The sequence below is a fragment of the Ascaphus truei genome, chromosome 5 (assembly GCF_040206685.1).
Source record: "Ascaphus truei isolate aAscTru1 chromosome 5, aAscTru1.hap1, whole genome shotgun sequence".
Lineage (NCBI taxonomy): Eukaryota > Metazoa > Chordata > Amphibia > Anura > Ascaphidae > Ascaphus > Ascaphus truei.
Window position 1 is genome coordinate 127,557,374 of NC_134487.1, and position 25,323 is coordinate 127,582,696.

General features: G+C 40.6%; 1 protein-coding gene across 3 annotated transcripts in view; it reads right to left on the reverse strand.

Annotated features, from left to right (window-relative positions):
- The window catches only part of ANO4 (anoctamin 4), a 192,579-nt gene that overhangs the window by 100,415 nt on the left and 66,841 nt on the right, over positions 1-25,323 (reverse strand). For all 3 annotated transcript variants that reach the window (XM_075600676.1, XM_075600675.1, XM_075600677.1), the window contains 2 exons: positions 11,274-11,474; positions 6,133-6,233 (listed from right to left, as the gene is read on the reverse strand). In XM_075600676.1, the coding sequence (XP_075456791.1) occupies positions 6,133-6,233; positions 11,274-11,474 (302 nt within the window). The remainder of the gene's footprint in view (positions 1-6,132; positions 6,234-11,273; positions 11,475-25,323) is intronic.

Here is a 25,323-nt window from a genome sequence, read left to right on the forward strand (position 1 = left end):
GCCCAGGTGGATTAAATGAATGCCTGGACGTCAGTACATTAGTATCGTTAGTCCTTGGACGGCCCTTCCTCTCCAGGAGTTCTTCTGCTCTTCTCTGTCATCCATTGTCTGGATCTCTCTTTTTGGCCTCTCCTCATGTTAGGCACTTTAGTTTTGGTAATAACAGAATTAATTTGCTGGTTCTTTGGTCACAGTATTTTATTTTATTATATATTTACAATTTATTGTAGTGTAGTTTCATTACCATATTTATACAATCACTTCTAGCACTCACTCACATTCACATCCATTTATACATTAGTTTTTTACTTACTATCACAGAAATACCATGTTCACTTTCACTCATATATATTTCGTAATTATAAATTAGTTTATAATAGTTGATACCATGTATGTTTTTTATATAGCCTGGGATACACTCATAAACACATATATCATGTATTTATTCACGTAGATATTAAGATTTGTCACAGATTACACTATATTTATATCCTAATACACATTTTTTCAATCTGCGATAATAATTAATATTTATATAACATAATAAAATAGGACAAATAATATTAATCATTAATGAATTTATCAACTAGTATTGTGAATTGATTTATTAGCTATCCATCTCCCCCTTCTAGGTACCAGCTTTTTTCGTGGCATAGGGAATCTGATTTCACAAATTGTCTTTTTGAAATTATTTACCTTAATTGAATTGGTAATATATATCCTTTTGGATAATCTGTCCAATGATACTTTTCATTTCATTTTATAATATTGTAGTTTTAATTTTTAATTTTTATCTGTAAATCTTGTATTTAAATTTTTGTTTTTTATCAATTAATAGTATTGAATTTATTCGTCCATATACTCCTTAAATTCTGATGTAATTTCAATTTCATTGCCTGTCATGTATTACGCCCTATATGGGAATAGTATTGTTACATAAATGATATATTAGGGGTCTATTAGGGTCTATATATCTTAATTTATGATATGATGTTATTTTTATATATTATTCTTATGGTTTGGTATATAATTGAGATTTTTCCCTTCATGAGTTTAGATTTGATATATTATAGGATATATATGAGTCCCTCGGGTCTGGCAATGTCCAGTATTTAGTCATACATATGTTCAATCAATCTCCTCCAATTCGATCAGGCAATAGTTTTTATTAGGCACATTTTGAGTGTTTTAACATTGGTTACAATTTTAATAAGTTTGAAGCATCTCCAGCTGATGAGGGGCGTTCTGTTGAATAAGCATTATTGGATTGTGTATATAAATAGCGGACATACCCCTTCTCAGTATTGCCCTTTGAGAAAGTCACCCGTTGAGTGACGAAACGCTTAAGGGAGCGTCATTACGTCAGACACTACGACATTACGTCATTACACAGCGCAGAGAACGGACCGAGACCTGCGCCGATGCTACAGACGCTTGAGGAATATAGAGCCACACTTTCCTGAACTCTTTATGGACATTTCATATCCGTTGGACTTTTCTATCGGCTGGGAAGTGGACCCATCCTGTTCTGAGACCGGATTACATCAAGGACAAAAAGCGAGAACCGGATGGTGGTGATTATAATCACGCAATGCCTTTATGATCTGTACCTTTGTGAGTGCATTTTAACCACCCCCCCCTACCCCCCTTTCCCTCATTAAATTACCTTTTTACGCTATGGGGCGTGCGCTCTCTTCTCTCTTTTTCATATATATATATATATATATATATATATATATATATATATATATATATATATATATATATATATATATATATATATATATATATATATATATATATATAACAAAGAAAGAGAAGCGCCAACTCCATAGCATAATACTGTAAAATATAGGAATCTTTAATAAAATTGTGAGTAGTCACAGGACCTATACTCACATTGTGGAAGAAAAATAAATCATTTGAGACAATCTGTGACAACAGCGGGTCAGCGCAGATGTAGTGCAAACAGGTGGCCAGGACCAGTGGATATTGCAGTCAGTGTTAGGGAAGAACAGTCCAGAGAAACCCTCAGATGTTAAGATGGTAATAGCACCAAACATAGGACACTCCAAACTGTAGAGTGCAGCGTCCACCTCTGGTGGTAAAGTGATCCTCCCCACGTCCCCAGCAGCAGGTTGGTGAGTACTGCAAATCAGTGTACCTCACGCCAATGGCGGCACCACGAGGAGCAGGAGAAGGGGATAACTGAGAGTCTGCAGGGCTTTCCTGTAGTCACACACCGAAGTTCCAAACCTGGCCCAGCTCCGCCTGTGATTCGCGCGTCACCGCGTGCTGACGTCACACGCCTACATGTTTCATCACACTCAGTGACTTTCTCAAGGGCATATATATATATACACTACTGTGCAAATGGAAATATAACTGTATGCTCATTTGCATGTCTTAGGCATGTCTGCAACCCCGCCTTTCACCATTATCACCCAGCACACAATACTTCCACTGCAGCAAGGGATTCTGGGAAATGACATGCAAATGAGCACACAGTGCCACTTTTTGCTTCAAAACCATTTTAAACATGGTTCCCTAGTGGAAGTGCTGTGTGCTGTGTGCTGGGTGATAATGGTGAAAGGCCTAAGACGTACAAATGAGAATACATTTATATTTCCATTTGCTATATGCTTTGCTGTGGAGGGTTTTTGTCACTTTTTTTTTAATTACAACCGTCCATGTTCACCACGCACCGAGCCCGGGTGGCCAACATCATTTCTCTTCTCACTGACGAGGCACGGGCTTGGGCCTCCCCACTTTGGGAGGGGGAATCGCCCCTGATCAGCGGCTCCCCTGCTTTCATCAGTACATTCAAATTGGTGTTTGACGCTACTGGACGTGTATCTTCTGCTTCAGCACTCCTACGGATTCGCCAGGGAACTCGCACGGTGGGCCAATACGCCTTTGAGTTTCGTACACTTGCGGCTGAGACCGGCTGGAGTAATAAAGCTCAAGTAGTGGCCTTTTGGCATGGACACTCGGAGCACTTAAAAGATGAGCTATCCGGTCGGGACCCTCTTAAGGATCTTGAGGAGTTCATTTCTCTTGGCATACAGATCGATCTCAGAATGCAGGAACGACTGTCTGAGAAGTGCCGTGCTGTTAGGAGCCCAACGACTTGGTTGGCCCCAAATTCCATTTCTCTGTCTCCACCAGATGATGAGCCTATGCAGCTGGGTACTACCAGACTATCAGAACATGAGAAGCAGGAGACATACTTTGGGCTTGTGCCTGTATAGTGGGTCCCAGGACCACCGGATCCATGACTGCCCGATCGTCGTGGGGTTGGGAAAACGCCTGTGTCCAGTGAAGTTGGAAGAACATTCGTTGGACTTCGCAACCATCCCTCCTCCCTCTGTGCCTTCCCGGATTCTTCTACCAGTTTCCCTCTCATGGGGTTCGGCCTCAGTCTCTACTCAGGCCTTCGTGGATTCCAGAGCAACCGGTAACTTCCTTGATCTTTCGTTTGCCAAACAGCACGCAATTCCCCTTCGCTCTTTGGAGATTCTGTTAAGAGATTGCAGCGATCGACGAAAGACCCCTAGGACCTGGTAACATCATCCAGGAGTCCCTTCCCCTGGTAGTTAACATCGAAGTTCTACATAAGGAGCTACTCCCTTTCATGTAATCAAGCACCCTCAGCACCTATAGTATTAGGTCTCCCTTGGTTGCGTGCCCACAACCCTACTGTCAACTGGTTAACAGAGCAAGTGACCACCTGGGGCCAGCGATGTCATGGGACTCACTTGTCTGTACCTCTTCCTAGCTCTGACTTACCGCTGTTGTCTGTATCTCTCCTCGATGACCTTACCCTCGCACACCAGGATTATGGGGAAGTTTTCAGCAAGAAGGAAACCGAGAGGATACCACCGCATCAGGCATTCAATGACCCAATCTACTTGTTTCCAGGAGCTATTCCACTGTCTCAGACTATTTTGGCAGTTTCTTCTACTCTTCCATCGTCCACCTCCATATCTGTAAGTCCCGCAGTGGAAGACAAGGTCCAGGAGCTAAAGTCTCTCTGGAGGAGGATTCATACCAATGTAACTAAAGCCTCCCTTCAGCAGAAGGATCACACAGATAAGCGCCGATGGCCAGCCCCGCAGTTCCAGGTTGGAGATCGCGTATGGTTATCTACCAGGAACATCCGTCTGAAGAGTCCTTCCCTGAAGCACGGGCCCAGGTTCATAGGTCCCTACAAGATTGCGAAACAAGTAAACCGGGTCACATTTAAATTGGAATTACCAGATACCCTAAAGATTCCTCCGGTCTTTCATGTGTCTCTCCTAAAGGCGGTGGCCTGCAACAACTCCTCTTCTACTCCCACCCTCCCAGGCCCGGTTTCAGCAGATGGCCAAGTGGAGTATTTAACTCGTCGGATCCTGGATTCCCGTGGATCTTGAGGCAGTCTCCAGTACCTTGTATCTTGGAGGGGATACAGTCCAGAGGAGAATTTGTGGGTGAAGGCTAGTGATGTCCACGCTTCCTCCTTGATCCGAGGTTTCCACTGGAGGTTCCACAACAAGCCCGGATTAAATTGTCTGGAGATCGCTTCTGGATGGTGGGGGTACTATGAGGTTTTGCAAAATCCATCCCGGGTTTTCTGAGTCCGGACCGGGATTTTGCTCTAGCTCGCCCTCTGTGGCAGGATCCTCAATTTTTGCTTATAGCAGCTTTCTTTAAAAGGACAGCCCCGTAAGCAAGAATTTGCAGAGCAAAGTTTCAGTTCATGCTGAGTACATGCAACTCACTTAACTTTTGTCTTCCTTGTTACCAGACCCGGCTACATACCTCGACCACACCTGTCGTTCGCCTGCCTCGACCTCTGCATTCTCACCGACTACACAACTCTGCTGCCAGCCCTGACCTTCCGCTTATGACTCACTACTCTATCGGGACTCTGTCCCTCGGCTCAGGTCGGTTCTTTCATATTCCTATAGAAATATTGTTACATTAACACAGGGTTAGTGAGGTTTGAAGATATCTGTTAGCTCTTCATGAGGGGGTAATTTAAATTAACGCCTCGTTAAGTCAATAACTGAGCTCTGTGGAACTGGGAAGGTGTCTGTAACAGACAGGTATCCCAATCTCATAGGCACAAATACACTGCTATAATACCTTGCTGTTCTAGCAAACATTTGGGGACCTGCTTATCTATCACAGTCTACGTAGCATGAATCCACTGATTAACCATTGGGTAAAATAACAAGGTAAGTTTGGTACAGTACTTCAATTAAGGGACACCTGAGCATGCATTAGAATGTGTAATTTAAACGAGGAAGTGGCAATGTAGGTTTCTGTTAAAGTCACACACCAATATGCTGCATCATCTGTTTGTGACAATATATATCAATTGTAATAAATGAAAATACTTCAATAAAAAGGATCATTATGTTACTGTTTAATATGCTATGCGACGGTCTTTCCTGTGCTGGAAAATATTTTAGTTAATTTGAACATAGATTCATTCTTCTATAGCACAGGGAAAAATAACTCTATAATATATTGACTAGGGCCCTGTGAGTAGTAAGGTGGGCATTAGATATTCTGTCTAGTACAGCGAGAACTATATAGAGTTTAAATCTGAACACGAGTAGCTCATTGGTAATGTCACTGCCTTTAAAGCGGGTTAAACTGGTTTGAATCCCAGTGACACCTCTTTCTGTGACCCTGGGCAAGTCAGTCAATCTCCATGTGTCTCAGGCACCAAAATTAGATTGTAAGCTCTATGGGGTAGGGACTCATTGTGCCGGAAAAATTCTAAGTACACTGCAGCATAGACTTATTACAAATTATGCAATGCCCCACAATGAAGATTTATGAATTGTGGCGTTAAGAAACAATAGTAATAATGGTGCACACGGGCAATAAGAAACAATAGCAATAATGGTGCACAAGGGCAATAAGAAACAATAGTAATAATGGTGCACACGGGCAATAAGAAACAATAGTAATAATGGTGCACAAGGGCAATAAGAAACAATAGTAATAATGGTGCACAAGGTCAATAAGAAACAATAGTAATAATGGTGCACACGGGCAATAAGAAACAATAGTAATAATGGTGCACAAGGGCAATAAGAAACAACGACAAGTCGTACATTACATTGAGTGTTTTACCTCTCCTTCTGCTTCCAATCTGCTAACTTCATCTGACATACTTGTCATATTACCAGGGTGCAGCAGCGAGTCGTCATCTTTGGAAGGGCTGTTTGCAGCTTCTAAGTCATCAAAGAATATATTTATATCTTTAACTCAAAAGAAAACACATATACAATCATAGCAGATGGCTAAACAATTGCCGTTCACTTACAATGATAGAATGACTGTATCAAGCCCTTGCTGTCAATGCAACAAGATACTGTGGGAACTGGGTTGTCGTCAAGTAAGTACCAACAAATGCGGAACCCTACATCATAAACAGTCTAATGAGAACCCAGAATCCGCAAATAATTAGAAAGTAGTACACTCCTCTAACCATCAACTCTACATTTCCATGTTACTTTGCTATTATTGCAGAACCATTCACGTAATGACACCACCAACTGTGCCTATAACCTGCTGGCATCCAGATGGTTGCACTGAAACAGAAGATGAGGAGCCATCCGGTTCTGCTGCTTACCTCCAGCGTTACTCTGACAAATGGTGGTAACAGTCTCAACATGAGAAATGGTGTCATACACTATTATAATTTGCCTTGATTATTAAGCACCTGCTGATGTAGTTAGAACACAAATTACATTTTCTCAAATGAGAACTGTTGTCCTATTTTCAGATGTAGTGAACAGGAATTAATCTCCTTCAGTGGTATTTATGCAAAGTAAATGGAGTAATAACATAATGAGTATAACTGTAAAAAAAATAAAAATAAGAGCAGAATGTATCATTGGCTCAAGTAAAATTCTTCATTATTTTTGGAATCTGCATAATTCGACACTTTTTACATGGAGGTGTGTCAGAAGGGCATGGGTTATAGTCAAATATCTCCATATTTTGTGGTCGAGCCCATAACCTCTTACACTTTGTAACGCAGTGTACACAGTAATCAAATCTGTTTTGATCTATTCTTCTCCTGGAGATCCTTTGGTCTCTCTACACAGACTAATCCCAGGCTTGGAAAAAGCTTAAACGCGCTATTAGAGAGGGTTAGGGTTTCTTACAATGCATCTGATCTTCGACTCGCTATTATAGAGGGTTGGGGTTCATTACAATTAATCTGATTTCAGGTGCACCATTAAAGAGAGTTGGGGTTGCTTCCAATGCATCTGATCTCAGACGCGCTATTAAAGAGGGTTGGGGTTCTTTACAATGCATCTGATCTCAGATGTGCTACTAGAGAGGGTTGGTGTTGCTTACAATGCATCTGATCTCAGACGCGCTATTAAAGAGGGTTGGGGTTCCTTACCATGCATCTGATCTCAGATGTGCTACTAGAGAGGGTTGGTGTTGCTTACAATGCATCTGATCTCAGACGCGCTATTAAAGAGGGTTGGGGTTCCTTACCATGCATCTGATCTCAGATGTGCTATTAGAGAGGGTTGGTGTTGCTTACAATGCATCTGATCTCAGACGCGCTATTGAAGAGGGTTGGGGTTCCATAAAATGCATCTGATCTCAGGCGCGCTATTAGAGAGGGTTGGGGTTCCTTAAAATGCATCTGATTTCAGACGCGCTATTAGAGAGGGTTGGGGTTCCTTACAATGCATCTAATCTCAGGCACGCTATTAGAGAGGGTTGGGGTTCCACAGAATTTCACAATATAATTATAGGGTTCCTTAACCAAAATAAGGTTAAAAAACACTGTACTAGATTTTGGATGCAGACAGTTGTATCCTCTTTCTTTCTCAAGTCATAGGTCAGTTCTGGGAAGTCGCACGCTTGAAGAAATTGACAAGCTTCACTGTGTATAAAAAGTTTTGCACGGCTTGGAGAACATGGTTTATCTATACTAAGTCTTAACTGTACAGCTTCCTGTTCCCAACCCGCCTCCTTTTTTATTACCCCAGAATTTCCATTTCAAACTTTAGCTGAAGAGCAAGAACATACATGACAGAAGGGCTTAAAAGCACTACTGGTTAAAAATAGTTTATTGGCAAAAAACTCTAACGCGTTGCTCAAAGAGTAACTCTTTCCCAAAGCGTCTACGGACGCGAAACGCATTAGAGTTTTTTTTTGCTTGATGCTGCCATGCAAATCTTGTAGGTGCCAGTAAACTGTTTTTAACCAGTAGTGCTTTCTATCCCATCTTTCATGTACGGAGCTGTGCACCTTCACGGTCTTGCCCTTCAGCTAAAGTTGGAAATTATTCTGTGGAAATAAAAAAGGATTTTCTTGTCTTCATCGTTTTCGTTGGAAGCACACACACACGGAGTTTGGAGGCAACGGGTCTTGTGAGTAACAACCATTTTTAATATACTATCGGTGATACTGAACTGAGAAGTATTATTCCCAATGCATAGAGGACATATTTTGTTAAGGTCTAGAAGCCGGGATACTAGAGGTACAAGACGGATGGGTGGTGGCTTAGATATTTTGGGACTCATTGATCTGTTCCCCTATTCCCCCTCCCCTTCTCACCTCATTGACCATTCAGTGCTTTAATTTCTGAGCAGTTATATGCATCCAGCAGATTAGGACATATTAAGGTAATGGAATGTTCACTAGCACCTCTTATGGAGATCAATACAACATTAACAATTCTTGCAGAGAGGGGAGAGCTGCAGATGCCGGGTAAATCCTCGCGCGGCGGCCATTTCACAATCCCGGTTATAACCGGTCTCATTATGTGGCCCCCGAGCATAGCGTTATAACGGGGTTCAGCTGTGTGTGTATACATACATACATACATACATACATACATACATACATACATACATACATACATATATATATATATATATATACACACACACACCTTTCATAGCCATTCATAGTGAAGTCTATGCACCAGAGTTATTCTCGCCTTCCACAATTTCTTGGGGGTGTAGAAATACCCCCTCTACTCCGGCTGCAAGACTACACTATCAATCTATATTACCAAGATTGTGAAAACTCAATCACAATTATCACATTATATTGTCACCTACAGTATATATATATTCACTTTAGCGCCCCACATTTTTTTCTTTAATACATACAAAGCACTGCAATTCTTGAAGTTAAATACCACACAATGGGGCCTATTATATTAACGTCAATAATTAACTCGTCGAGGATTTTGAGCAGTTCCCGAACAATTTGGCTAGGTAGCTATTCAGAAAGCTCCGATGCCCTGCCAAACTCGTTCGGGAAGTGAATCTCCCCGAGCGGTCTCACTCCTGCACAAACACACTGAGTGGGAGCTAAAAAAAGCTCCAACTCACATTTTTTTTAGAAAATCACGCTATTCTAGTAGCTCCGATGAGATCGTCTGAGCTCTGTAATAGCGAGCTCCTCGCACATTTCATCTCGCCAGATGGGATTTGCGAGTAGGACATAGAGGGGGGAAAAAAAAGTATTTTTCCTGCATCGAATTGAGTCTCCAGAGCTGATATGCATTAATACCAGCTCTGGAGACCCCCTACTTCAATTCAATACAATAAAAATACATTTACACGCAGCTTCATTACTTTAGCGGCTAACTGCTAAGGTAATGAAGGGGCTACACCAGTGCCCGGATTATTGGGGGTAGCGGGGGTGAGTGAAGGGGGTATTTGGCCCATGGTGGGTGTTTATGCCTACAGGGAGGTAAGCAGGAGGAGTTAACCCCTTCATTACCTTAGCGGTTACTACCGATTGTTTACTGTCTCGCTCCTCCCTTTTTCTATAGACTAGATTTGAGACATACTATAGGAGCAGGACAGTAATAATTGACACACCTACAGTCCCCTATCTCTTCCCTTACATCTCCAATTCCCCCACAACCTTCCCATATCTCTCACCCCCCTTTCTCACCAGCTTCCTCCTCCCCTATAAAAGAGACTGAATCCAGCCCTTCTAGTTGAGAATGTTTCAATTATTTTTTAATTACTGTTATACTTACATTCAGTGATCTATGTTTTATGTAAATACTTCTTAAAAGTTACATTGTATACTACAATGGTGTGCATTTAAGTGAATTTCTCTAGAGCTCACTATCTAGTGTTCTCAACTATTTTTCTGATTCACTTTCAGTTCCCAGTTTGCACCCACTTATTATCACTTTTTGCTTATTGCATTTCAGTCTACTAGTATGGTTTTTAGTTGACCACTACCTACCACCTCCACCTTTTTCCCTGCACATGTATATGCCAGAGACCCATGTGAGGCTCTGCTGTGTCTTTCCAATGCTGCACTGAAGTAAAAACCACATCACATAGATTGTACTGTAAGCTCTTTGGGGTCTTTCTTTGCCATATGTTATAATTAACTTGCTTCTCTTATTCCCATTGATTGCACTTTATCTTTCCTAGCCTGTGAGCCACAACAAGGCAGACCCTGTTCACAGGTCCTAACACTACCAGATAAAATACTAATATACCTCTATTAGGATTAAAATTCTCATTTACCTCTATTAGGAGGGAGAAAGACCAGCATTGGATCTATATCCAGTATAATGAAAGGAACCTTCTGACAAGGGAAGTGGGGAGGGGCGGGCTTAAAACCTGGGAAGGAGGAGCCACTAACCTCCTACAGCTGAGACAGCTGAAAATAAGTTAACAAACACACAAAACCCCAGGAAGCTCTTTTTGGGAACCCCTGAGCCCCCACAAAATATATATGTATATAAGTGTCAAAAAGGAAAGCTACTGAGTGTGGGTTAAACTAAATGAGCCTTTTTGAAGAGAATATAAGTATTTTACTGTGTATTTTGTCATATTGGATGTAGCATTGGGCTTCTCTGTCGCTTGTTGTATACATTTGCCACGCTCAATAGCTCTCCTTTTTGACACTTATATACATAAATATATATATATATTGTGGGGGCTCAGGGGCTCCCAAAAAGAGCTTGCTGGGGTTGTGTGTATTGTTTGTTAACTTTATCTTTCCTGTATTGTCATTTTGTAAAACAGCGTATGGCTATATTAATACAATTATACATACATGCTTATGTTTTGATATTTATAGCACAGTGAATACATCACTGTTCATTGGTTACAGCACACATTATTTTGTTGATACCCCAAATACTTCTTCACTGAGGAGCACAAAACCGTTTAAAATTGTATTTTAGGTAAAATGCACAGTATGAAAACATTTAGCTCTGGCAGCAATATACGTACAATGAAGATGTTTTATATTACCTGGATAATGAATCAGTGTTTTTCCATTTGAGAGCGCACACTTGCCACAGGAAGCTGCCTCCATTCTTACTGACCTTCTAAGTGGAGGGAGCGAGGAATGTCTGGCCACAATCTGATCCTTTGGAAGAGAATGGTTTGCCACACTTTTCCTTTGATGGATTTGCAGCTGGTTTTTAGACCCATGAATGGATATGCTTATTCCTGGTGAAAAGCACATAGAAAGAAGGGGGGGAAAACGACTTTATAGTAATCAATTTTCTTACATTTCACACAGACCTTTATGTAGAGAGCCTTAAACATGGCAGATTTTGTATGACTTGCAGAAATGCAGAAAACATCCTGTTATCCTACAATGTATCTGCATTGCTAAAAAGTACAGTCCCTCCTAGGACCAAAATCAATTGCAGTAACAAGTTAAAGCAGCAGCTCATGCCATTTCCTACGTGTTTTTTTTTTTTTAAACAAATCAGCTCTGCAGTATTAGATAATACTAGATTTTTTTTTTCCAACTCTTAATGCCATTATTAATGATTTTTTATATACTGAGCATCCTGTGATTTCTATAGCGGGCTTAAACACACTTCCCCAGCAGTGCAAGATAGTTGCAACACTTTCCTGTTTGTGATAATCTGTTGCCAATTTTCCCAGCAATTTGACTGGAAACTGTAACAATAGATAATATTACCTTTGTAATATAAGAATACATTGTAGCTGTTGAGTTACACTGAAAGGATTGATTGAAACTGAAAGGCAGCCATTTAGTGAACCCTTGGAAGCAGGATCTCTTGTTGATCAATCAAGGGAGAACAAATAGATTGGCAGTATGGGTAATTCGTTTTCAATAAAGGTAATCAAAGGCTGCATATATTTTAAAAAAAGGGAAGTGTCGCTTGAATTGCCTCTGAAGTAGCAATAAAGATTTCATTTGTTGTTTTATTTTTTGATTACAGGACTGAAGCAGGTGGTCTCTGGAGCTGAAGTGTGTAAATGTAAGCTCTGGGAACCCACCTCTTCCAAAGATACTTACCTCCGTAGGGGGCTGGGCTGCTATCTATGCAGCCAGGGAACGGTGTGCCCAACGAAATAGCGGCGTTTAAATGTTCTGCGTCACGCTGGACCAACAGGAAACTGTGACGTCATCCGGTGAGGCTTCTTGTTGGCCTGCGTTACCGGGACATTTAAACTCCAGAGAGATACCGGCACTCCTACGGATTTAAGTATCTCTGGGAGAAGGGTCCCTGGAGCCGAAATTAACAGTTCAGCTCCAGAGACCCCCTACTTCAATCCTATCATAATATATATATATATTTTTTTTTTTTTTTTTTTTTTAAACAATAAATAATAAATGAAAGTTATATTGCTGCTTTAAGTAGGTGTATCTAGGTGATTGACAGCTACTGTATTTACTACCCAGTGTTTTTTTAAACTGTATTTTAAAATGATGACTCTGTAAACATGGTAAAGTAAGACATAGGAGAGGTGTGATTCCCTTTTGTGGGAAATCACTACTGTATGTATGTTCAAAGGCAAAAAAAAACCCTCCTTATCTTTATTGGCTCTCAAAGGGACAGGGTGGGCTAGAAGTTGATCATTTATATGTACAGTATAAATGTACATTTTTATTCATATAGCACCAATAGTGTATGCAGTACTTTACAAAAGAGACAATAGAATACAGAGAATTATTATACAAAAAGTCCAACAAACATAAAACCAGACAACAGGAAAGGAAGTTCCGGTCCTGTAGAGCTTACAATCAGAGGCTGCGGCCAGGCAGGGAGCGGGTGTGCTGGCGCTCGTGCGCTGCGCCCTGCTCGGCCGGGCTATTCGTGGCTAGGAGTGCGCTTGCCTGGGGGCGCGCCCACGACGTCACGGAGCTGGTTCGCCCTCATTGGGCGAACCGCTCACGTGACGCACTTGCGAGCAGCAAAACCAAATTTGCTTGCCCTAAGCGCCGAGCGGGAGCAGGCGCTCGCTCACACTGGCCACACACAGCGCCGCCCTGGCCGAGGCCAAAGTTGCATGGTGGGAGAGTTAGAGATCGTAAGGGTAGGTGTAAGTGCAGTACGTGGTAAATGCCTCTGTGGGCGTGGGTGTGGGACACAAGGCATGAGTCCAGGCTACTGGAATTCTTCCGGAAATATTGCAAGATGCTGTGGTTTTGGTGCTCAAGTACTGGATCATAGATTATATTGTGTATATTTACTACTCAAAAATTGGAATATAGAGACACAGAAAAACAGGGATAATGTGTGATCTACACAAATATATATTTGAAATATTAAGTGAGGAGTCTCAAAAGATGTCTATAATAAGGGACAATGTTTCCCTGAAGGCAATGAGCTTGTGAAAATAAATCCACCCCTCAAAGCCTCGTTGGGATAGTCCCCAGACAGATATATTAATGAGACTCAATATAATATTACTCACTTTTGTCCCTGATCTGTGTGTCTCCAGCAGGCGTGCAGCCGTTTGTAGAATCCAGGTATGTAAAAAAATGATATATAGCGCACAGCCACAGAGTTGGGTCAAGTAGAATGAAACATTCATTTATTAGAACAAACATAATAAAAAACGGAGGTAAGAAAATCTCCTACGCATTTCGTGCGCGTTTTCATTCTACTTCACCCAACTCTCTGTAGCTGTGCACTCTATATCTTTTTTTGACATACTGAAATTCTTAATTTAGAAGATGTTTTTAGGTTTAATTTGAAGGTGACGAAAGAAGGTGCTTGGAGTGTACCAAATGTGAGAAAATTACACAGGTATAGGGCAGTGATCTACAGAGGGTTTAGGCGAGAGACAGTGGAGGTTGTAGGGGAAGAAAGGAGACAGTTATGAGCAGAGTGCAGGAGACAGGGGCAAACAAATCAGAGCTGATATTCAGGGAAGTGCGTTGTGGGGGGGAGAAGTCAGGGAGCGCAATTCACCAGTGGAAATATAAAAAACAAAACACACAATAATAGTGCAACCCTGTGAGGAAAGCAGATCTACACGACCTATAACTGCCTGAATTACTGGTAAAAATCAGCAGATGACCAAATAATATTGAGAACACTCACATTGACATACAGTGGTTGAATGAAAAGGACACTCAATCACTGCAGTTACAGAAATGATGTAAAATGCCAATCACTGATTGGATGATGATACATACACCCTCAGCAGTTAATGCAAATAAAAACCACAATAACAGAAACCACTCAGAATAAGAATGTGGGCAAAACAATAATATATTAAGATGTACAGAATCCGCAGCAGCGGTGGGCAGTGAAAACTCACAAGAGAGCCCTGTATTAGGGCATAAGGCAGACAGGCAGCGTTCTGGCAGAGGGTATGTATCCAAACGTGACGCTACAGGACCGCAGGATACGCTGCGCTCGGCGGTTCCTCCGGTCAGCGCGTGCACAGTACTTCCGGGTACAATCCCCTCCAACCGGGAGCTCCACGTGACGGCTCCCGACCTCAGATGCTGCGGCAGCCAATAGAGCAGGGTGATCTTCTCTCAAGTGTCTGAGGGTGTATGTATCATCATCCAATAGTGATTTGTTTACCCCCATTTCCTGATTGGCATTTTACATCATTTCTGTAACTGCAGTGATTGAGTGTCCTTTTCATTCAACCACTGTATGTCAATGTGAGTGTTCTCAATATTATTTGGTCATCTGCTGATTATTACCAGTAATTCAGGCAGTTATAGGTCGTGTAGATCTGCTTTCCTCACCGGGTTGCACTATTATTGTGTGTTTTGTTTTTTATATTTCCACTGGTGAATTGCCCTCCCTGACTTCTCTCCCCCATAACGCACCCCAAGGTTCAACAAGGAAGATCCGGTGAAGGTCGAGCTGCAGTGTGTCACCGTCTGTATTAAGATCTTTTAATATTTTAATTGTTTACAGTATATTATTGTTAATTGTTATCCACTGTTTGACCTGGACATCTGTGGAAGCGCCTGGTGAATCTCTGTCTCCATTCAGGGAAGAGCAAATGAGTTAAAATCCTTGAAGGTGAGATGGAGAACTTTGTAGGTGATCCGGAACTTGATAGGAAGCCAGGAGAGTGATTTAATGAGGAGACGAGCAGACACTGTTCTGGGAGAAAGTGAAATCATTCTAGATGCAGCATTTTGCATAGATTGATAGGGCAAAAGTTGTGAAGCAGGAAGACCTGTTGCTAGTAGGTTATGGGCATGCATTCGGAGTGGATAAGGGCATGCATTAGAATTTTAGCAGTAGCGTGACAGAGGAAAGAATGGATCTTCGCATTGTTACAGAGGAAGAAGCAACAGATTGAAACCAGAGCATGAATGTGGTTAAAAAGGTAGAAAGAGGAGTCAAATGTAAATCTAGGCAACATACTTTGGTGACTGGGTAAATGGTGGTTTTGTTTAATGAGATGGAAAAAGGGGATTTTAGACCATATTTAGATGGAAATATCAAAAGCTCAGATTGAAGCATATTAAGTTTGAGATGCAGAGCAACATCAACAAGGATGTAGCCAAGATATACCCTTTCAGACGTGGGACTGGATTGCAGGGGTGTGAGACTTGGAGTGAATAGATATTTCTGTGTGTCATCTGCAAAGATGTAGTGCCAAAGGAATTGATGAGGTCACCAAGTGTGCGTAGAGAGAAAGGGGAGGTCCCAGAACAGAGCCCTCAGGTACACTAGCAGAAAGATTAACAGAGGATGAAGACATGTTAGTAAAAGAGTTGGACAAGCAGCATTGGGAAAGCTATGAGGAAAACCAGAATAGAGCTTTATTTCAGATACCAAAACAGTGGAGAATCTGAAGGAGAAGAGAATAGACAAGGAAAAGGTCAGGGGAAAATGTTGCTTTATGGAGATCATTGGCTATTTCTGTAAGGACAGTTTCAGTTGAGTGAGCTGCACAAAAACTGGATTGCAGATTGGGTCAAGAAGGGCACTACATTTACGAAAGTTGACAATACATCAGAAGACCAGACATTCAAACAGTCCAAAGGCAAAAGGCAGGAGGGAGCAAGGGGAGCTGTGAGTAAGGCATCTAGGGTTAAGGGTATACTTTATGAGAATAGATGTGACAACTGTATGCTTATAGAATATGGGGAAATGCCAAAGGACATGGCGACGTATGGACTGGCTAAAAAGCAAAAGATCTGATAAGATGTGGGGGAATAGGAGCAAGAGGAAAGTGATAGAAGGAGCAGAGGAGTGCAGCTTATAACCTGTAACTCTAACAGGAGATACAGAGTCAAGAGTGGAAGAGAAGGGTTTGGGTAGAAGCAGTGTGGAGGTGAAAAGCAAAGAAGCAAACACTTGATTGACAATCACATCCTACGTAGAGGATCTGATGACAAGAACATTCTGTTAATCTGATATTATGCTGATCTATCTCTAATGTTTCATTCTTAAAAAAACTTTTTTTCCTTGAAGTATGGGGCAAAGTACTACAAAGTACTGTACCTTAAAGGGGCTCTCCTGCCTAGAAGGAAAGTGTAGGCTAATGGCATGTTTAATAGATCAAATGTAGTTGATTGACACTTTTTTTCAGTAATACTGTACAAGTACTGTCTAAGCAGTTTCATTTTTGTTTGTAACTTTTAACATTGCTTGGAGGGGCTGTACAGTCTTTAACTAATGTATTTTGCTGATAAGAGTGTTTGACAGTCCTCAAAGAGCCAGGTAAATTGTTAGCTTTGCTCTCTGCCATGTTTGAAAAGTAATTATGAAGCCATCATAAGTCAAGCAAAACAAATATAATAAGTAGCTCATGTTCTTGAATCCAGTGCTCTAGACAAAAAGTAATACAGTACATATATATTGTTCACAATATAGAAATTAATATGACAGTTACATAAAGGGCAAGTTAATATAAAACATACACTATACATATGGTTACATCAACATACTAAAAAAGCAAAAATATCCACCTTTATGGTTTAAGATCTTCCTTAACCTAAGAACACATTCCAGGCATTCTTTGTATGGCGTGTACTAGAGGGGTACCCCCGCAACAGCTGAATATGTAGTGTGTTGTGATGGTGCTCCCTAGGTAATGAACTGAATATAAACACAAAGAAAATGTAACCTAGTGAGGGCACTCAATCTTAACCTGTATGGTTATGATTGAGTGCCCTTCTTGGTTACATTTTCTGTGTGTTTATATTCTTTGTACTGGTATGGCCTAAATCTCAAAATATGCACACTTTCCCCAGTATTTAGCATGCTTTGTCTTACAGAGAAAGTGACTCATGATTCGTAACTCTGACATTGGTAATTCGAACAAGATATATTGTGATATATTTTGATACACTATGGTATATTATTGTTGAAATGTGGTATACACTGCACATTTTTATGATGACACTGTGGCCAATGGCACAAGTTATATCTGTATTGCACCTCTTTCGGACCTAGCATGAAGTAATATAATATAGAAGAGATGTGATTTATGTCGTTTGGCAAGAGTAGTACTTTTATCATATCTCATTTGTTTAGTAGAACATGGCAAAGATGCATAACCCGCCTATACGTCACCTTGAGATTTCAATACAACCCTTGTTATCCAGCTAACCCTAGGAATTTTGACTTGCAATCGAGAACACCATTGCTAAGAGAAATAGCCACTTGAAAAATCAAGAGCCAACTAGACTCTCTTGATAAAACAGAGAAACAGTAGGTTGACAACAATATGGCTTGCAATCAACGTCGACAGAAAATAGGTTATATTTCACTGACTCATTAGTATGAGTCAATGCCTATCCTAATTTACAGTGGCTCCTACTTGTGTAATTATATCACAAATTAAATGAATAGTTATAACCTTATTATTACTTTGTGCATATGAAGACACTGAGATGAAATATGCACAAAAAAACTCATGCTCAGTTTATCGCCCAAAACTGGAAACCAGTGATTTTAAGTTGACATTTCCTACATTTCTAATTGTCTGTAACTGCAAACTACTGTATCTTGACATTTTATTTTAATGAACTTTCTTTTGACTGATGGATGCTAGCTCTGAGAGACAAAAATATAGCGTATACAATATTCAAATAGTTTGCATGTTGAAAAGCTTTCATAAACTGAGCTCTAAAGCGTAACCAAATGGTAGAGATACAAATATTTATTGTTTAGTAAATATAAGGTTTAACTGAATATGGTTGAAGTTCCATTACAAATGGAAAGATATAAGCATGCAATTCAAATACACTTTTTAGTTTATTGATGAATATTGGTATATATCCTCCCCTGCATGTATGAACCTAATTTTGCCTCATTTGATTCACCGGATAACCCTTCTGATTATAATTCTACCCGCCTTCCAGAATTGTATTTTGTTTAATCTGGTATGTTCGGGGTTGGGGTGTTAGTGTGATGTTATCTTATACTGTCTGCCAATTGTCTGCTCTGTTTTATTGGAGGTGAGAGGGTCATGTAAGTGTTTAGGAGTATAAGGGCCTCATGCAGTAAGCGTTGATAAGGGAAATATGGCCATGTTATAGCCAAAATTGGGTTTGAGATTCAGTAAGCGCCGATAAGTGCTTCATATCGCCAGGTTTCGGAGCCGATTATTTGGTTATGGCCAGTCGCCTGCCGATAAGCCTGTTTTCGACACTGATCGCCACTTTTTTAAATCGGCTGGATTCAACAAAAAAAAACAGCTTATCGGGGCTGATCGGCACTACGAAATTGAGATGTTATGGCCGATTTCTCCCGCCAACTAAAGTTGGCAGTTTGGACGGGAGAACGATCGCTAAGGCTGCCGGAACGGCACTTAGAAAAAAAACATCTTCTGTACATCAATGGAAGTCAATGGAGCGGGGACGTATAACAGTATAGTACTGTTTACGTTTCATTGCTCACAATACAAGGGGGATTTGCATTACAGTGTGGGGGCATTCCCTGCATTGTGTCACAGCTGACGTGTCTTATTTGCATAACATTCGACTTTTACATGTTTGCAGCATTTGCGGGTCACATTACTCATCATGTGATGATGTGGCAAGGGAAAATACTATACTCAACTCTTAAAGGAGAACCTCACATCATAGCACACATTTTACTGCATTGATCGACAATTGTTTACATGATGTTACACATGTCACACATGTCACACATACACCGTATATTCATGTTCCTTTACATTACACAATGCTTGTAATGTGTCACGCATCTTTAAACCTTCATGTACATCTAAATTCTCATGTTTACATCTACGTTTGGTCCTCCCTATTTTCATGACGTCACTTATTGGACGCGCAATCACATTGCATATTTACATTATAACCGTTGCATTACAAGCACTTCAACCTAACTTATACGCACATGTACAGTAATTCATCATTGGGACACCTTGTAAACTCATTTTATACCAACTATCCTCATTACACAAATGCATGCATATGCACACGACTATTCATTGTTGGCAACATGTCACAATAACATGGATAATTACACATGTTACACAAAACTTTTCCCACATCAATCTCAGCCTTTTTGTCTCATTACATGACTGACTCTTGCGTTCACAAGTTTTACATGCATTGCACATGCAACTATTTATTTGCAAGCAATGTTTCTACAAAGCATCACGTCACATCATTGCCAAATATCATCATTCCCTGCAGAATACACACAACAAATACTTAGAACAACAAGTGCACACAGCTTGCCACAGAAGTACTTTATTATGTTAATGTAACACCTTGCATTTTACTATGTCACCTGACATCATCACATACCTATTTAAAGGACGCACATTACCTGCTCATTCACAGCTACTCATTTCAAAATGTTGCGAATGTTTAGGAGACGGAGGAACATTCTTTTCTATGACATGCTTGATGATGAAGACAATCATATAGGGCAAGGGAGGGACACACCGAGGGACAGTGACAGTGACGCGGATACGACAGGGACAGGGAGAGGGACAGGCCGAGGGACAGGTAGAGGGACAGGAGATCAGAGGAGAAGACAGAGGAGACAACTTGTGCCTCGTCCGCGTCTGTACAGGGAGAGAACCCTGTTAGATGGGATGAGTGAGGAGGAGATTGTAAGTCGCTATCGTTTGAGTTCAGCAGCAATCTTAGCTCTTTATGAGGAGATAAGGGGGGATTTAGATTTTTTCACAGCCAGAGGTCGTGCAGTCCCTGGGCTTGTTAAAATGCTGTGCTCATTACATTATCTTGCTTCCGCGTCATACCAGACAACTGTGGGCATAGTGGGCGGGGTCTCGCAATCTACATTCTCGCGGGCCTTGACCCAGTTTCTCTATGCACTCAATAGACGCGCTAGGAATTATATTCATTTTCCTACAGAGGCGACAGAGTGGCTGGAAGTCAGGACTGGCTTTTATAATATAGCAGGGATACCATGTGTGCTGGGTGCAATCGATTGCACACATGTTGCTTTGATTGCACCTAGTCAGAGTGAGCATGTGTACCGCAATCGGAAGCACTACCATTCACTCAATGTACAGGTGGTATGTGATGCCACGATGAGGATAATGCATGTGGTACCCAAGTTCCCTGGTTCCAGTCACGATTCCTCTATCCTGAGGAACTCTTCAGTCTTCCATGCGTTCGAAGAGGGACATTTTGAACCTGGTTGGCTGCTGGGTGAGTACATATTTACATGTTCTAACACAAAACACATGTTGATTTAGGAATGTTGGCATTGTACAATTTGATCACTAATGTCAGCTTATGTGTGCTCCATTCATTATAGGTGACTCAGGATACGGAATTAGGCCGTGGCTCTTGACTCCGGTGCTAAACCCTCAAACTGAAGCAGAGGACAGGTACAATGCAGCCCATATATCTACAAGATCTGTTATAGAGAGGACATTTGGCCTACTCAAGACCAGGTTTAGGTGTCTGGACAGAACTGGTGGGGCTCTTCTATACAAGCCTCAAAAAGTGTCTGATATTATCCTTGCCTGTTGCATTTTGCACAATGTTGCACTCAGGCACAATGTACAGTCAGACCTAGCTGAGGCTTTGGTAGACGAGCATCCCACCCATGTAGCTGCTGAAAATGAACAAACAGCCAGTGGTGGCCAGACACGACAGAATCTCATCAATTCATTTTTTTCTTGTAAGTACAAACTCATATGTTCCTAGTACTACTTTTATAGTTTAATTATGTTATATTAACAATAATGTTTCTTTATATAACCTTCTGTTAGGACACAGATGAATATGGGTTGCACACCTTTCTTTTCTCTGCTGTGTGCACAAAGGGATGTGGCACCGGTATGTTATTGTTGCACAGGTTATATAATCCTCTTCAATTGTACTTTAGTTGTGTGTATGTGAATACAACTTGGGTAACAAAGCAATAATATTTTAGCATTGTGTTATTCCTTATGCTAAGACAAAACACATATTATGCCCATAATCATTCATGCTTCTAGTATGCTTACATACAATGTTATTGGTGCAGTGTAACATGTACATCCATATGATGTGTACACCAGGCTGATTTACATTTTGAATGTCATGAAATATACATGGTGTTGTACATTTAACACCAAATACACACTTTGCTGTGTTGTTTACGGTACTGAAGATGGCATGTCAATGTTTGCAATTTATATATTGTTCCTTTGCATTATAGGTATATCTCCAGTATGACTGATCATGGTATGTATATTTGCTGACATCTCTCATAAGATGTGGCTACCTCAATCTTCCTATAATTATTGGAACTAAAAACCCAACATATTGGTTTAAACACAAATGTTACATATATGTACTTTCTGTATCATGTATATGCATTTAGCTACTCTTGAGCTTTCATGTGCATTGTATTACAAAATGATTACTCACATTTCATCACATTTTATGTAGGTTTCCTTATAATTTCCATTAATGTAATATAGAGGTGGTTGGAGAAAAGGGGATAACTGTACTTATTTGTTTACTTACGGGAGCACATTCATCACTAGCATAGACACACTTTTTAAGACAACTGTTTGTGTCTCTATCAATTGGTGTAGGATCCATGTATAACACCGACAAATGATAACACCAGCTTTATTATGGTAGCTTATATCATCATATTGACTATACTATGTATTTCTAAACGATTAATAAACACAGTAAACTATAGTTAGTTAGGTTAATGAAATATACACAGAAGCGTACTTCATAACATGATGGTGATGTCATATTCAGAACATCATGCATTGGAGGGGACCATAACATCTGGCCACTAACATTATTTGCTACAGTCCCAAACCATTTTATCTACATACCCATGTAACAAGAGATTTTAAAAATAAATGGCTACTTGGTTGTAAGTGTCCTTTACATTGGGAGAAGGAGTGGCTCAGTGAGTAAAGACACACACTGGCACTGATAGTTTGAAGCAGGGGAGTCTGGTTCAATTCCCGGTGTGGGCTCCTTGTGACCTTGGCCAAGTCACTTTATCTCCCTGTGCCTCATGCGGCAAAAAAACATTTGTACGTTCCACGGGCCAGGGACCTCAGGCTGAAACATGTGTCTGTAAATCGCTGCGTACAACTAGCAGCCCTATACATGAACATGCTCATATTATTATTATTATTGTTACATAGTTTCGACAGTCATACGTTCCATTACATATTAGAATACACAAATGTGTTAGCAGAGTGGGAATGGTTGTTATATATAAAACACACCATGTCATAAAATGTTAGTAGTCATTAAAGAACACTCAATAAAAATTCATGAGGCACTCTTTTGCAACATCATTATGTTAATTAAGTGCTTATGCAATATAGGCATAAGGGTATCACATTTTTAATTGTTTGTTAATAAGCGCTGCAAGCAATATAAAATTAGTTCCATATGTAGTATAGTAGTCGGTGGCTCCTCCTCACAATCATCTCATATAAAGGTAGACTCTTCTGAAATCATACATTGATCCGATTGTATCTTCCCCGACATCTCTGAAATACAGCAAACACATGATGGTCAAAGATGGCACCTTACTAGATATGCATCCGTGACAACGCGTTACGCAGCTCTATATGATTGTGTAGATACACACGTCAGTCACTTATATGTTAGAAGTAAAACTGTTCATCAGTATGTAATGTTTCTTTAAATTTGTAGCAGGCATAACTATGTATAAGAAGTGAACGTTGCCTGTATACTGAAAGATGTGCGCGCACATCTTTGTGTGCGCACGCACTTCACGCTTGGCTCCACTAACTGTTAGCGCATGCGCAAAACAAAGCGTACGTTGTGCGTTCAATACATGTTGAAAATACCAGTAAACATAACATCTTTATTTCAAATACAATGAAGACGAAACTACATTCGTTCTAAACGAGTACATCTGTATTCTTTTTAAACAGACGTGTTTGAACAGAAAGCACGGCCGATAACACAATGCGCAAATGCAATACGTGTGACGTCATGTTAAGCCAGCGTGAAACGCACGCTAACACTCCTCCCACTCAATTAACATTCGGCTAACGCCCAGGGTACGCCTACAAACACTGAGCCGCACGCATCACACACTGCAGTTACCGTTACTATAACAAAACATGACAGCCAATAGGCTTTGAGGCGCGCACGTCGCTTGGGGGCGGGGCTTACATCAGTAATCCTTTTTAAGGACGCCTTGGCCCATGACAAGGGTCCCACGTCATACGTGGTGGACCCGGTTTTCAATGTTGTAGATGTTGCATGATAACAAAACAGGTATGTGTTAGAGTAATGGTAAAATGTTGCTAATATGTTTAAAGGGATAGGAAAGTACGTATATTTATTCCGTCAGCAATGTGTACTACTCTTTCAGGTCCTACTATATTGTATTAGGAAACAATTTGTTTGTGATCGCTACATGTTATGCAGTCTGCAATGTTACGCTGTATCCACGCATTGAAAGTGAAAATGGTGGTTACAAAAAAAAAAAAAATTTAAACGCAGAGTCAACGCATAACGATTGTTATATTTACCATTCTTCTAGAATTAACTCTTCGCCTGGCTGCAACTGGTCGCTCCAGAAATGCAAGCCATTTTCATCCACGCTTAACCCAACCGCTGAATCCAGTATGGCACATATCTCCTCCAGGATGCGCTCATAGGAATCGCCACTGCTTTCTTCAAATAATTGGTCGGGAGGTAGGTTCATTTCTTCCGGTTCCCATTCCAATGCAATTTCAGCTGAAAGGCTTGGTACATAATCATAGTACTTTTGTTCTTGTACAATGTGGGTTTCAGGAATGGAGGCTGCAGATATTGCAGCACGTATCGATTCAAACGGATCAGTAGTAGCGGATACATTGCTATTGCCATTAGGAATAAATATGCCTTTCACGACAATATAAGTGCCGTCTTTCAGGATAAATTGTTTTTCCGGGGCAATCTTCCAGAAACCATAGGTGTGTTGTAGCTTATCCTGGTCACGTTCAAAAAAGTCATTACTTGATAAAGTGAATCTTATTGAGGAATTAAAATTCCGTGCATGCTTACGGTCTTGGTAATAAGGATATTTTGCTCGAATGAAATCATCGATTTGGCGTGTGCTTGCTTTCTGTCCGCGACTGTTCAAGATGGCTTCACAGATCATGTACTTATACCCTAAAAGGGGATTAATATTGTTAACGAATTCATCAGCCATGTCTGAGTAGCACAAAAGCTGTGTGCAGGTCTGTGTTATTTGCTCATCAAAATGAATGTGCTGAATGGCTAACAAACTCCTGTTTTTCCTTGTCAAGGTCAACAAAAGTAACTACTTTGACTCCTTATTTCAAACGCCAATTGGATTTGGTTGTCTAATTGGGTTAACAGTTGTGGTTCGTGATATGGGACTGTGGGAGAAACATTTCTCCTTCTTTTATCTCGTTTGTGAAAAACATCCCTAGACTGTGAATGCGTTCACATAGTGTTTTTTTGAAAACTAACAAAGGCCAGTGTGTGAAAATATTTCTTAGCCAGGCATATCAGTAAAAACACACCTGCAAAAAGAAATGTTTTTTCCCCGCTTACATTTCTGTGTGTATGTGAAAGTCTGGTTAACTCCCTGTCTGCATGAGTTTAAATACGTGTGTATATATATATATATATATATAT